General features: G+C 44.7%; 1 protein-coding gene across 1 annotated transcript; it reads right to left on the reverse strand.

The window, feature by feature from the left end:
• Positions 1 to 7,896: 7,896 nt before the first annotated feature.
• LOC128419629 (arylacetamide deacetylase-like 4) lies at positions 7,897 to 13,750 on the reverse strand. Its single transcript, XM_053400540.1, has 4 exons — positions 13,232 to 13,750; positions 12,268 to 12,484; positions 9,543 to 9,606; positions 7,897 to 8,894 (listed from the first exon to the last, which is right to left on the reverse strand). Exons 1-4 carry the CDS (start codon positions 13,406 to 13,408, stop codon positions 8,120 to 8,122), a joined length of 1,233 nt encoding a protein of 410 aa, XP_053256515.1. The 5' UTR covers positions 13,409 to 13,750; the 3' UTR covers positions 7,897 to 8,119.
• Between the last annotated feature and the right edge of the window lie 1,107 nt (positions 13,751 to 14,857).

Here is a 14,857-nt window from a genome sequence, read left to right on the forward strand (position 1 = left end):
AGGCGGTTTTGCTCTGCCAGACCTGAAACTATATTATGAAGCGTCTTGTCTCTGTTGGTTAAGGGAGTGGATAAAATTAAAAAATAACAAATTATTAGATCTAGAAGGTTTTGATAATAGATTTGGTTGGCACACCTACTTATGGTTGGAGAAGAAGAAAAGTCACAAGGGTTTTGACAATCATATCTTCAGGAGCTCCATAATAGAAATATGGGAGAGGTACAAAAATATATTAGAACCCAAAGTTCCGCATTGGTTGTCACCACTAGAGGTAATGAGTGTAAAGAAAATCAATATGAGAGGGAATTGGATAACTTATGGAGAGTTAGTAATCAAAGAGGGGGGGAAATGGAAAATGAAGCCATATGAACAAGTTAAAGAGCATGTCTATGATTGGTTGCATTATCTTCAAGTAAATGAAAGGTTCAAAAAGGACCTTAAAGAGAGGGGATATACAGAGAAAGAATCGAAATTTCAAACAGAGATAATTGATAATGATGTTAAGACAATGTCAAAAATGTACAAAATACTTTTGGAATGGCAAACAAAAGATGAGGAGATAAAGTCGGTTATGATACATTGGGCCAGAGATTTTGGTTACAATATACAATTGGATGATTGGGAAAAGGTATGGAATGAAAATATGAAATTTACTGCATGTACGACGTTAAAGGAGAATATTATGAAAATGGTATACAGATGGTACATTACACCCGTAAAGTTAGCAAAAATGTATAAAACATGTAATAAGTGTTGGAAATGTAAAGAAAAAGAAGGTTCATTTTTTCATATGTGGTGGGAATGTAAGGAGGTAAAGGGTTTCTGGGAAATGGTATATAATGAATTGAAAAAGATGTTTAAATACACGTTTGTTAAAAAACCAGAAGCCTTTTTGTTAGGAATAACAGGAAGAGAGATAAATAGAAGTGATTATAAACTTTTTCAGTACGCAGTAACAGCGGCAAGAACATTAATGGCCCAAAAGTGGAAACAAGAGGAATTACTGACCTTGAATGAGTGGAGAATGAAACTTATGGACTATGCAGAACTGGATAAAATGACTGGAAAAATCAGATACCAGAAAGATCACAAATTCATCGAGGACTGGGGAAGGTTTACGGATTATCTGAAAACTATATGTGATGAACAGACAACGCTAGTGGGTTTTAAGGAGGCTTTGTGATAATACAAGGTATATTGTAAAAAAGAAACAGAGATGGAAGGTTAATATTAAATTGGCAATATTATATAGAAAATGCATGAAGATAAGAAAAATGGATGATTGAGGGAGGTGCCGGTGGAAGTTCAAAAAACAGCAAATTTGTAATTGTGGTTGTATGAATTATATGTAAAAGAAAAACTTAATAAAAATCTATATATATAAAAAGGAATGCGGTAGTCATGGCAACGTTCCCCTCTCACTTCGTGTTTCTCCTGAGCCCACGCTTCCTGTCTTACTCCAATCGCAAGCACAGCCTTGGTCAGCTGATCCATCGACTGCGGGCGGGGCACGCGGGACAGCTCGTCCTTCACAGTTGGGGACAACCCCTCCTCAAACAACATTTGAATGGGTTCAGAGTCCGGATCCCACCCGAGCCGGTGGATCAACATCGCAAAGCACGACCAGTAGCCTCTAACTGATTGGCTCCCCTGCTTGCACCCCATCAATTCCCGTCAAGTCACATTTTGCTCCACTTCACTGGAATACATCGCATCTATCCCTTGGAAAAATTTCCTAAGGTCCTTCAAGGCAGCATTTTGCGTTGCCATTAGGGGCCTGATCCATTCCCGTGCCCCATCCTGTAGATGCCCTACAATATAGGCTACCCTTTCCCCATCATCAGCAAAGTCATTATGCTGCAGTTCCAAAGCGTACTCTATTTCCGTTCGGAATGCGTTGTAGTCCTGGGGCTTCCCCCCAAACTTGTGTACCAGCCCCGGTACCTTCCTTGCGATGGGGGTGGGTCTGACATGTGCATCCTGAGTCCATCTTTCGTCCAGCCGCGCCGTCAGGAGAGCCACATGCTGTTCCAAATCTCAGTTCCTCTCCACCAGATTTTGCACTCCAGCTGCTTGCTCCGTCTCTCCGGCTTCTCTGGTTTGGCTCATTATGCTGCCTGCCTGTAGCTGTGCACAAGCAATGTCGGTGACTGACGGATTGCTGTAATGGTTATAGGGGTTGCACGTGCATAAGTTTTTACTTTTGCTATCTGTTTGAGAATCGAGGAAATCGTGGAAGGGAATTTAGGCCGACTTTAGAAAAAGGTTTTAAGAATAAGCACTGATGTATTATTATTGATGTTTATAAGGCAAAATTGGTTTTTTAAAATGAACTAAATATAAAATGGAAGGAATTTTTTAGGATGGATAGAGGAGATTTTTTTAAAAATTCCAGACTACCCACCCTTACTGAGGCAGATATTATACAGTGGAATAGGAGACTAATTCAACACACACTGCAAAATATAATTACCACATATAAGAACTAGGAAGGTGAATCAAATCTAATCTCTTATGTTTTTAGAGTCATTTCAGAAATATTCTGGGGGGCACAAGAACTTAAGAAGCGCCTGCTGGACCAGGGTCATGTGTGGAGAGAGGCTCAGAACTCACAGGGTTAAGAAGTTCTGAGTGACGTCTCACATTCTGAGGCGTGGTTTAGAATACTGAGGGGAGTGTTTTACTGTGTTTCTCTCAGTGTGTGTTTTGCTCCGTTGCGTGAGAGGGGCGAAAATGAGTGCATTGTCACCAGGAGATTTATAACTATTGTGTTTGCTACGGGAATAAAGACTTAAAGTAAGATAAGAGGAAAGCCTGCGTTAAGCCTGATTTATTGCACGAACACGGCAACCCTGCTTCTGTTCCGCTGTGTTTACGTTCTGCTGAAATCGGAGGACCCCCGGGAAAGCAGAGCCGCCCAGAGGAAGCGTGTGGACCCCCCGGGGGCCGGCACAGGTTATGGGTCATCAGCAAACGCCTGAAGCAGAGATAAGCAACGATCGTGCCGGCGTGTGTGCGGCCAGCTGATGAGACGCTGGGAAGGAAGACTGCAGCCAAAAGCCAGCTAGAGCTGTGCCTGACGTTTGAGGCAGAGGGCTCGCTGGGAAGATCTGATCTACCGGACCGGGAGGTGCCACTGCTGTTACTGTAAGTAGGCTGGGCCCCGGGGAGAAGATGGCAGACAGCCATGAATCGTACTCCGTCCCTTTTGAAAAGTTGGACGGCAAGAACTGGGAGGAGTGGAGTAGGAAGCTAAAGGCCTGGCTAGTAGCCAAGGGTTTGTGGGAAGCGGTCCAACAGCTTCCATTGCCCCAGCCAGCAGCCGGAGCAACGGCAGCGGAGATCGCAAACGCTCACGCGTCGCAGAGAAAGAACCAGAAGGCCCTGGGAGCTATAGTGCTCAGTCTGGAGGGTTCGCAACTGCCATTGGTTGAAGGGCTTGAGACTGCTTTTGAGGCCTACCGTGCACTGGAAAGAGTGCACCACAGAACAACAGCTGGGGCAAAGATACACACCACCAGGCGCTTGTTTGAGATGAAGCTGCGTCCTGGGGACAGCATCAGGAAGCATGTAACTGAAATGCTTTCTGTGTTCAACCAGCTGAGATTGCTGCAGGTGAACTTCTCAGAGGAGCTGAAAGTTTATATCTTGCTCAGCTCTCTGGACAAGAGTTATGACAATTTGTGTCTAACTCTGGAGTCGATGGATCCGCAACAGCTGACGCTGGAGTATGTGACAGGCCGTTTGGGGGATGAAGAAGAACGGCGTATCAGAGAGGGCAAGGCTGGCTCGGGCGGCTCCTCAGGTTGCAGAGGGGCCAGACCAGTGGAGTGCTCTGTTCAGGCTTTTTCCGTTCGCCGTTGCTTTGTCTGTAATTCCCCGGACCATCTGTGTCGCAACTGCCCACAGAGAGCAAGGGAGACAGGGCAGGATGTTTCCAAGGTCGCTTCCCATGGGAACCAGCCGGGTTTCTATGGCAACCAGTCCAGTAGAGGAGGCAGGCGTGGGAAAGCGCAAAGACCGCAGCATGCTCCAGAGGGGGAAGGAAACGCTTATCAGCTGACTGCTTCGATGGCAGTTTTGGAGATCACCTGCAAGGTCGGGGGCAGCGGGAAGTCTGTTGCTAAGGCAACAAAGAAGGACAACTCCAGTGAGGAGAGAGTGCTGCGTTGGATTGTGGACTCTGCCACTAATGCTCATTTGGTGACAGAGACACCTGGTGTCAAGATAAGGAACTGCAGAGCTGTTTCAGCTGGGAAAACACTGTGTTTTGCTGATGATTCACAGAGACATGTGACTAATGTTGGAAACTTATTTGTCTCTTTCTTGCAGGCGGAGCTGGAGGTCTACGTCGTGCCTGAGATAAAACATTGTCTTTTATCTGTACCATGCCTTTTACAGGAGGGATATGTGGTTTGTTTTGAGAAAAATGTTTGTACAATTTCCAGAGGGGGAAAACAGCTAGCACGTATTGAGAGGAATCAGAACAACCTCTTTGTTCTGGAAACACCTCTGGAGGGTGAGGGGAATGCTGGGAAAGCCACTGATCACACTCATGTGTCGTGTGCTTGCGTGTGGCACAAGAGAATGTCACATGGTTCCTGTGAGGACATTCAGATGTTATCAGAGTGCACCAAAGGGTGCAAGGTAAAAGAATGTGGTCAACCTTTGAATTGCAGAGCTTGCAGGAAAGCCAAGAACAAGGGATATAATTATCCCAGGGTGGAGAGAGTAACCACAAAGCCTTTCGAGCTTGTACATGCAGACCTTTTTGGTATGCCACAGCCAAGTCTGGGCAAGGCCAAGTGGCTGATGGTGCTGACAGATGATTTTACGCAGAACTCATGGGCGTACACGCTGAGAACGAAGGATGAGGCAACACAACTGCTCAAAGATTGGGTTGCAGAGGTGGAACTAAGGTTCTCCACCAAGGTGCAGGGGTTCAAGTGTGACCGAGGTTCAGAGGTCACTGGGTCTGCTCTAAAGGGTTTCTTTCGCCAGAGAGGGATACGTCACAAGGTGACTTCTCCTCAGGAGAGTGGCGTGGCAGAGCTTAGGAGTAAAGCTCTGGTTCAAGCATCAGAGATTCTACTGTGTGACTCTGGTTTGCCTCAAAGTTTTTGGGGGGAGGCGGTGAAGACGGCCAATTTCACGATGAACAGGTGCTACAATTCAGTGGTAGGTGACACCCCGTATTTCTTGCTTCATCGAAGGAAGCCGCAGCTGCATTTCTTTCGTGCTTTCGGTAGCAGAGCCATGGTGCCTGTACCAAAGTTTCAGCAGCAGGAGGGTGGCCCAAGGTACCAGGAAATGATCTTCTGTGGGTATGAACCTGCGACAAAGGGATGGAGGTTCGCATATCCAGAAGGTGATCAGACCAAGCTTCTGGTCAGTAAACAAGCTGAGTTCTATGAGCAGGATGGTTGGCCAAGGCGCAAAGCGAGCCCTGACGTTCACTCAGATTGTCTGTCTGACTCTGAGGAGGAGGGAGAGCCAGAGCCTGAACCTGCTGGTGGAGACCAGGTCCCTGAACAGAGTAGGGCGTCTCCACAGGTTGTTAAAAGAGTGTCCAAGAGTGAGCCCTCATCTCCTGTTCGCATAATGGAGAAAGCTCACAGACGTGTCAAGTCAGAGGGGGGAATCATCTGATGAAGAAGACGCACTTGCTGGCCCCAGTGGGTCGGAAGGAGCACCCCACTTTGTGCCCAGGCGGTCTTCTCGGGCAACAAAGGGAATTCCACCTGAGAGGTTTCAGGTCACAAATGCATGGGTTGGTTTCGCACAGTGCGAACCTGAGATTTGTGAGGAGGTTCAACAGGTGCCTAACAACGATGCCAGGAAGGGGCGGAAGGCAGTGGGGAAAGTGTTGAACACTCAGAGGTCTATAAATGTGTGTTCACAACTCCTCTCAGAACGTGATTCGAGAGGGGGTGTGGAGAGAGGCTCAGAACTCACAGGGTTAAGAAGTTCTGAGTGACGTCTCACATTCTGAGGCGTGGTTTAGAATACTGAGGGGAGTGTTTTACTGTGTTTCTCTCAGTGTGTGTTTTGCTCCGTTGCGTGAGAGGGGCAAAAATGAGTGCATTGTCACCAGGAGATTTATAACTATTGTGTTTGCTACGGGAATAAAGACTTAAAGTAAGATAAGAGGAAAGCCTGCATTAAGCCTGATTTATTGCACGAACACGGCAACCCTGCTTCTGTTCCGCTGTGTTTACGTTCTGCTGAAATCGGAGGACCCCCGGGAAAGCAGAGCCGCCCAGAGGAAGCGTGTGGACCCCCCGGGGGCCGGCACATCATGACCCAGCTAGTTCACTACCCAGAAACAGGACCCAGGAACAAGAGCAGTTTCCTTTTCAGTGGCTGATATTGAGAAACATTCCAACCGTGGAAGCAGAGTGCATACATCATGGCAATTGTTATAAGAATTCTAAAGTGTCATAAATAAAATGAATGTTCATAAGTGCACAAGTTACATTAAGTACATAAACCATATGACATAAACAGTACAGGAGATCAATCCTGAAGACATCATGACTTGTAATGGCCCCAAATATTTCCTCTGCAGAAAGGGTCATATTTTAGGTATAATAGGGTAGGCTTGTGAACTGGACTCAAGAACAAAGATATTTACCATCTCAAAAGAATGGCCTAGACTGGCAGGATAAGGCAATCAGAAAACCTTATCAGGTATCGTGACAAACAGGAGACGAGCCACAGTCACACATTTCTGCTGTAGACCATCTCTTTCTGTGAGGACACTGCTTGGTGGCTTAGGAACTGGAAGTTGGTGCTCCGTGTTATATGAACATCCCTATTAAGCTGGTGGGAGTTGTTATCAGGAGAGATGGTAATGAGGTATCATCTACATGTGGGTGACACCCATCTATTGTTCCCCATGCCATTAGACATCTTTATGAAGCTGCTGGGAATTGTTATCAGGAGAGATGCTGTGAGGGATCATCTACATGAGGATGATACCCATCTCTATCACTCTATTGCATCTAAATTAAGAATGGCAGTTGAAACAGATTCAAAGATATAGGTGTTATGTCTTCCAAGACCTTGATTCCACAAAGTGGGGAGATACACTGTCCTTTATAGGATAGTTCTGGACAGGGTATCTGAGAAGACAGCTCTTCCCACTCCCATCAACCCTGGTCACTTTGTACTTTGGATAAAGATGTGTTGATGGTGCCATACATCCCTGCAATAAAACATGGTGGGACTGTGTGCTTGGAGCACTCACGTTGCCACTTCTTTGGAATTCTCTTCCTTAAAACTTAATTGGGCCCCAACAATGTTACATTTTCTGTGCAATAGGCTCTATTTTGAGTAGGATTAGATAGAAACTTTATTTGCATTAGCCACTAACCATAGCAATAAGATAACAAATACTAGAGACAAAGCTAAATAGTTAGCTATACAAAATTCATTTGTGGAGGTTTACATCAATACAAATCGATAAAATATGTGAACCAACAGGTTTTCCTTTGATATATTTTTTAAGCAGAGGAATCTTCGAAAGTTGATCAACTCATAGATCCTATTCTAATTGCCTCTACTGAGTTTTTTGTAGTGTTTGCTGTCACCTTGGTTTCCAGACCCTTCATCAGCCCGATCTCCTTGTTCTGCACAAATTCCAGCTTATCAATTATCCTAATTAAATTGTAGTGCCCAGAACTGGACACAGTTCTCCTGGTCAAGGCAAAATGGAGTGGAACTATTACTTCTCTTGATCCGGACACTATAATTCTGTTGATTCAGCCTAGAACAGCATTAGCAGTGCACATCTCCAGCCAACTAATGTGTACTAAAAGGAAAATGGAAGAGGAAATGTCCATAAAATGCATATATTAGTGAAAATAATATAGAAATGAGATATATTAGAGCAAATTGTTTGTAATCCATATGAAGTAACCATGTTTCCTGGTGAAATTTCACACTAAAATGCTGGTGAATTTTCATGAGGAATTCCCCGCTGCCCCAAAGAACCACATATTTCTACAGAATTGTGAAGAACTGAAAAGAAGATTGGAAAAATGAGAAACTATCAGAAGCTGACGTTGGCAGATTGTCCCCTCTTTATGAATGACTCACAAATTCAAGAGATTTCCTCTCATAAGTTTTTGACAAAGTCTACGATGCTGTCCATTAATTCAACTGCACCAGGGAATGCAAAGATGAATCCTTTGAAGAAGTTTATCATCCCATGAAACCCGTTCTCAACATGGAACCAGCTGACTTTCACCCCATTGTCCTCCAGACGTTTCTTGTACAACAGTGTGTCATCTCGTAATACGTCGTACTCGCAGCTCACAAGTAGGGTTTCAGGAAGCTTCTGGATGACAGAGTCCTCAGCAAAAAGGCAAGAAATATCAGGTTCCAATAGCTCTGATAATTGCCTATAGACTTCAGGTTCATAAGGAGCAAGTGGGACTTGTTTGTAGCCTCTCCCCTTAAATCTTTCTGGAAGGTTGTCTGGACTCAGCCACTTCCCATATTTCAGCCTCATTGAATCTGGCACATGAGAGCCCTTCAGGACCTGGCCTGCCAAAGAAGTGTCCTTTCCAATGTACTTCAGGCCAAAGTAAACAACGTTTTCCCGGAACAAGATGGGCATTAAACTGTTCTGCTGATAGGAAGGCAGGTTGTAGTCCAGAGCCTGTGTATAAGGATAGATGAGCACTTGAGCTTGTAGCTTTGGAAGGTCTGTTCTCTCCACCAATTTCTGGGCAACAACACAAGCATAATTGCCCCCAGAACTGTCCCCACCAACAATGATCTTGGAAGGATCCACCCCATGGGAAGCTGCATTTTGAATTAAGTGTATGGTAGCAGCAAGGCAGTCCATGTACTGAGCGGGAGGAAGATGCTCAGGAGACAGGCGGTAGCTGTAGAATAAAACAGAATTAAAGAGGTAAGCTTCCAGAATCTTTTCCAAACACATTCATGATCACCTAGAATTACAAGAAGAGCCTGCTGGATCAGTTGTAGCAGATACAATGCAGGTGACAGTCAGCTGGCTTATGCCCTTAAAAAACCGACTTTACCAGCTAGCAAAAGAATGTAGGGAACGCTGGGGAAGCAGAACCCTGCAGGATTGGATCCAGCTGGTGGAAGACCATTTGCCACTTGCAACTTTCCCTCCTCCTCCTGATTAGATGCAGGGGGCGTTTCCCAGTCTCTTCCTGATTATACATTTAAAAGCCCTAACTGAACATTAGCCCCACTCCCGGATTGATTCCAGGCTAGATCTGGGTTGGGTGGTCTCCAAGTTGAGGCTGATCTGGAGGCCCTGGTTAGGGGTGCTGTGCAAGGCCTTATGCCCAGTTCATAGTCCCCCCACGGAAGCGAGCGTGTTCATGTCTTAAGCACACGAAGCACTGATTTTCAATCACAGAACAGAATGTTGACAGCTTTCGTGGGGAGCCTCTTTCTCCTGCAGGGAATATGGCCAGGGATGCAAGCCTGAAATACAGCAGCATGCTGGGCAACTACACTCTTTCCCAACGTAAGGCCATGTGGTTGTGTTTACTTACCCAACAGACACAACCACTGAATCAGTCTCCTTGGCAATCTTGCTGCAGACATCTTCGTAGAATGCTAGCAAGTTGGGAGGGAAATTCAAAATTGGGAAGCAATTATGTGGAAGATATACCTAAAGAAAGGAAGCTGTTTCACAACCCAGGGGTGATGCATTCACAGAAGACCCACTGAAATGCATGGACATAAGTCACAGCAGAACCCGAAGGATGACACCTTTGGCTTCCATTGCTCTACATCAGGGGTCAGCAACCTTTTTCAGCCGTGGGCCGGTCCACCGTCCCTCAGACCATGTGGTGGGCCAGACTATATGGGAGGGGGGGTGAACGAATTCCTATGCCCCACAAATAACCCAAAGGTGTATTTTAAATAAAAGGATACATTCTACTCATGTAAAAACACGCTTATTCCCAGACCGTCAACGGGCCAGATTGAGAAGGTGATTGGGCCACATCCAGCCCACAGGCCTTAGGTTGCCTACCCCTGCTCTACGTGCTGTGAGACTGCAACTCCCAGGAGTCACAGGCAGGAATGAATGAATCCTTTCTCATTTTTCCACACTTACCTTCCGTTCTCTACCTGCCCAGGGTTTCCAGCAACTGCTAGGCAGAAGCACTGCTGCCTCCAATCTTGCCTTAAAAAGCACATTTTTGCAAAGAAATCTTCCCTTACATAAGATATTGGTACATGCAATATTCACTGACATAAGCCTTTTTATGCATCGTGCACATCCCATTGCTAGAGTGCTGCGTTGTAAGTGTCAGAGACTGACTTTGGGTTCACATATTGCTTCACAAGATGCAAAATAAATAGGTTCCCATATAAAAACAAAATGAATCAAATTACGACCTCTCCCCCCCCCCAAAAAAAATATCTCCACCTGGCAGAGTAACAAAGGCAGGCAGTTTGCTGCTTCAGAATGTGGGGGGAGATGCGCTGGAAGAGGATACTAGAGTAGAGCTCTCAGAGGAATCTTTGCTGGACAGCGAGAGGGGAGGATGCCCAAATTCTCCTCGCAGCAGGATGGAGGAGAAGGTGAAAATGCTAAGTAAGGGGGAAAGGGGAAAAACCGGATCTTGTCTCCCTTTGTGCTGTCTGAGAAACGGAAATTCAGACTGAGCGCGTCGTATCAGAGAATGACAGGCGTTTGCCACATCCTGTAATTTTGAACTGTAAATAAACGTACATAAATCTTCCAGAGGCTCATTAATTCTTTCCGGAGCTGTTTGTCTGCCTGAGATCATTACACACAGATCCATGAGTTGCAAGCTTTCATTTACTTAACATGTTATCGTTTGTATTCATATATGCAAACATATTTCACTTTTCAGAGACAGGAAAAAAAAACTTGTTATAAGAACCTCCCAAATCTCCACCTTAGAAGAAATCTGTCTAGCCGTTGAAGCGAGGGAGCATGGGAGTTGCATTCAAGGAAGCAAGATCTTGGAGGGGCACAGGTGCCCCTATTCCCCCAAATATGAATGTCTGTAGCAATAGCAAGCTCTTGCAAGAGGTTGTGTCACCAGTCTCCTGACTCCCAATTTCTTCTTGTGTAACTTGATCCTAGCCTTCCTTCCTCCCACAGTTCCTGCTTCATAGGCTGTTGCAATGGAAGGCTATTGAATGGGACTTGTTAACTGCCAACCTGTTACATTGCAATTGGTCTTGCGAAATGAAACCTGGTGCAAGTCCAGTTCTCTCAACCACTCATATTGTCCCTAAGAGATGGGAAAGAGCCATTCTGGATTAGGCCAAAGACCCAGCCAGCCCAGCCCTGTGTTCTCCCCAAGGCCAACCAGATGTCAGCAGGAAGCCCACAAAGAGAGCCTGGCTGCAACAGCACTCTGCTCACCTGCATGGGGAAATTTCGGGCGTGATGGCAGGTGATTTGGGGAACTCTGATAAGAAGTTTGTTGCTTTGTGTTTCTGAAAGTGGCACTGCTATTTGCCAACTTGTAAAATTGTGATTGGTTTTCTGAGATGGAAACCTGGCGGAGGTCCAGTTTCGGGTAATGGGTTTCGGAAAGTTGACCTATGTATTAATTATCACTATGTACAAATTAACACATGTGGGTGTGGTGGGTGGGATTTGGTCAGGTGTAAATGAGGGGGTGGCCAGGGGTGGGAGGGTGGCTGGGTTGGTAAGCAGAGCAATCAGGAACAGCAACCTATTGGATACATATTTGTGAACCTATTTGAGGTTCTATGAAATCAAGTGTTATATGAATTTTATGAAAGGAATGAGTCAGTATCAGCAGTGAGGGGCATCTGTCCCTCCCCCAGGGGCCGCTTGCTGGAGTGCAGCTCCCCGGTTCCCTGACCATTGACAACTAGAGACGTAGGATCTGGGAAGCCATGACAACAAGAGGGTCCATGTCTATAACTTAACAAATGCAAATCCAAAGCACATGTGTGCCCCTTGTCTCTTCAGGAACTACCACCAACACTCTTGTATTTCAGCCCTGTAAACCTCTCTTCCAATGATATCTGAAGCACTTCTACCCAGAAAGGGGATTCCAACTAAACATTAGGAACACCTTTCTGATGGTAAGAGTTGTTTGACAGGGAACCGCCTTACTTGGGAGGTGGCGGGCTGTCTTTGACTGGAGGTTTGACAATAGAGGTTTCACACCATTTCTAGGATTCTACATGGGCTTATTTGAGCTCAATGGGGCTTGCCTCTAGATAAGTGTTCATAGGCTCACAGCTTTAATCTCTTACCAATGCTCCCAACCATCCCAGCACCTCCATGGAAGAACACAAATCCTTTCCTTGGGCCAGCAGATGGTGTTTTGGGCTGATAAACCCTCACAGGCACTCCATCGAAATACAGATCTTTGGAAGAGAGGCTGGGATCCGCTCCTGAATTCCAGAAATTCTGGAGGAAGCGGATAAAGGCAACCTGTCTGCAGACACCCAGCAGTTCAAGACACTTCCCCTGTTGGGCAAAGGAAAAGTCTCAGGAAAATAGTGCCCACATTTGCAACCTATTCACAATAGGTGGTATCCAAATAAGTCCTATTTAAAGTAGACCCATGGAAATGAATGAGCACATGTTAGCCAAGTCGATTAATTTCAATTGGTCAGCTTAAAATTGGTCACCCCAACCTAAACACCCTCCAAGGTACAGAGGCAAAAGAAGCTGGGAAACAAGCTAAGCTTTAGAGAAACAATCCACAATCTCCTTGCTAACCTATGAGACCATATTTGCTTTCCTGAAGAAACCATGACGTAAAGAAAATATGGCTTTTTCTCTCTATGTGTGTCCTTCTATAGGCTGAAAGGAAGCCCTTGTTGAATGTGATAATATATATATATATATTCAAGTGAATTCATTGATTTTACTGATTTCATTATGCATGTTGGATTAAGCAGTATATAAATTACTTAAATATATAAACTGTTATTTATTATTTTTAATTAAATAAATATACTGCCCTTCATGAAAGGATCTCAGGGTGGTTCACAGCAAAAAAATGCAAGATAAAAACCCAAAATACACAATGAAAGAACAAAGCAAACCAATAACACCTTTAAAAGATATAGAAATGTTTTTGCCTGGTGCCTACAGATAAGTATTAATAACTCTAATAATAATAATAATACATTTCTTAATCACCTTTCCCATAAGAACATAAGAAGGACCTGCTGGCTCAACTAATGGCTCATCCAGTCCCCAACTTACCGCAGTGAATGCCATTATGGCAAGACAGTGAAGACCTCGAAGCTTTAATGGACTGTCAAATCCAGGTGGAATTTCACTCTTGGAAAGATCATAGTAAATCGCCCAGGAGAGGAGAGACAGGGATGGAATCCCTATAACTCCAATCAACCCCAGCAGCAGGCTCTGAAGAAGCTCCATTTCTCAATTCCAAAGAGTGAGACGCAAACACTGAGCGTAAACTGTCAGCATATGCTGCTGTTTAACTCCACCAGTGGTATCTATACACAGCCGGTTGTAGGTTGGTTGATGAACTGTTTCACAATTAGAACACACTTCCATGTAGATGTGATATCCATCAGAACACCAAGAACAATTTTATGGGTCAGGTTGGCACAATTAGTGGTACCCTATTCAGGAATTTCAAGTCCAGCCACCGAACCATCCAGCTCCATGTAAGGCTTTTCAGTTTTACATACCCCAGGTGTTTGTTGACTGAAGTTCAAAACATCACCACACAGCTTAACCCAATAGTCAGGAATGGTGGGAGTTGTGTGCACTTCCTTTTTAAAGTAATATTTAATAAGAGTTTAAAAATTACAAAAAGAAGAAAAAAAAGTTATACAAAGCAAAACTATACAATACAATACATGAAAAACAAAAAACACTACTAATCTTGACAAAACAGAAACAAAAACAAAAGCAATTAAAAATACATCCAATATTTCCATATCTTATCTTTCATTTACTTGTTTCAACGACCTCCTCACACCTCCCTTTTTTGTGTTCTAGTTCAGTTAGCTATTTCAGCAAATCCTTTCCATCTTTCTCAATTTTTGTCCTATAATTTATCTTAACACAATCTAACCTTACTTTTCCCCCCTTTGGCCCATTTACATTCTATTTTTACTTAATTCTTTATAATATTTCTGCTAAAGCCATATAACTTCATTCCAGCATCCTTCTAACATTCGTTAATTTTACAGTGTTTCTGTAAATAGTCTTTAATTTTTTTCCAGTCTTCTTCCACCGACTCCTCTCCCTGGTCTCGGATTCTGCCAGTCATTTCCGCCAGTTCCAGAGTTGTGTGCACTTCCTGGCCCAAGATTTCCAAGGCTTCCGACATGAGTCCTATTCCTACCTAAGACCCAGGATATTCAAGTCATGGGCTCTGGACTTCCAGTTTTACCGCCACCATTTGAAGGAGTGCAGGATCAACTCTCCGGAGAGGTCCTGAGCTTTGAGAGGCAAAAAGAGGTTACGCTAGGGCAACAGTGAACCTTATAACCCGAGGAGTTAAATCCTCGGTGCTGGGGGGCTGGCTGTGTTCAGAGGCGTCTCTCCTGTGTGCACACCGGACCTGTCAAGGTTCAGCAAGGCCGCAGGATTGAAGATACAAATGCTAGGATCCATTCTGACCTGCAAAGCGATGCCACAGGCTCCGAAAGGTGAAGCGGGAAAGCATTCCGAGGCTGAAGATTAAACCCCCAGACCCCAAAACAAAAGAAAAAGCAGAACAGAAGCAAAAGAATAAGGAGGTACGGGGGAGAGTTATAACAATTTGGGAGCTAAGGAAATCCTTCCTGACGCTGGTGGAGAAAATGACGCAAGGGAAAAAATCGGTATGCGTGAGTCAGCGTTTTAAAAAGA

This window comes from Podarcis raffonei, chromosome 8 (genome assembly GCF_027172205.1).
Source record: "Podarcis raffonei isolate rPodRaf1 chromosome 8, rPodRaf1.pri, whole genome shotgun sequence".
Classification (NCBI taxonomy): Eukaryota; Metazoa; Chordata; class Lepidosauria; order Squamata; family Lacertidae; genus Podarcis; species Podarcis raffonei.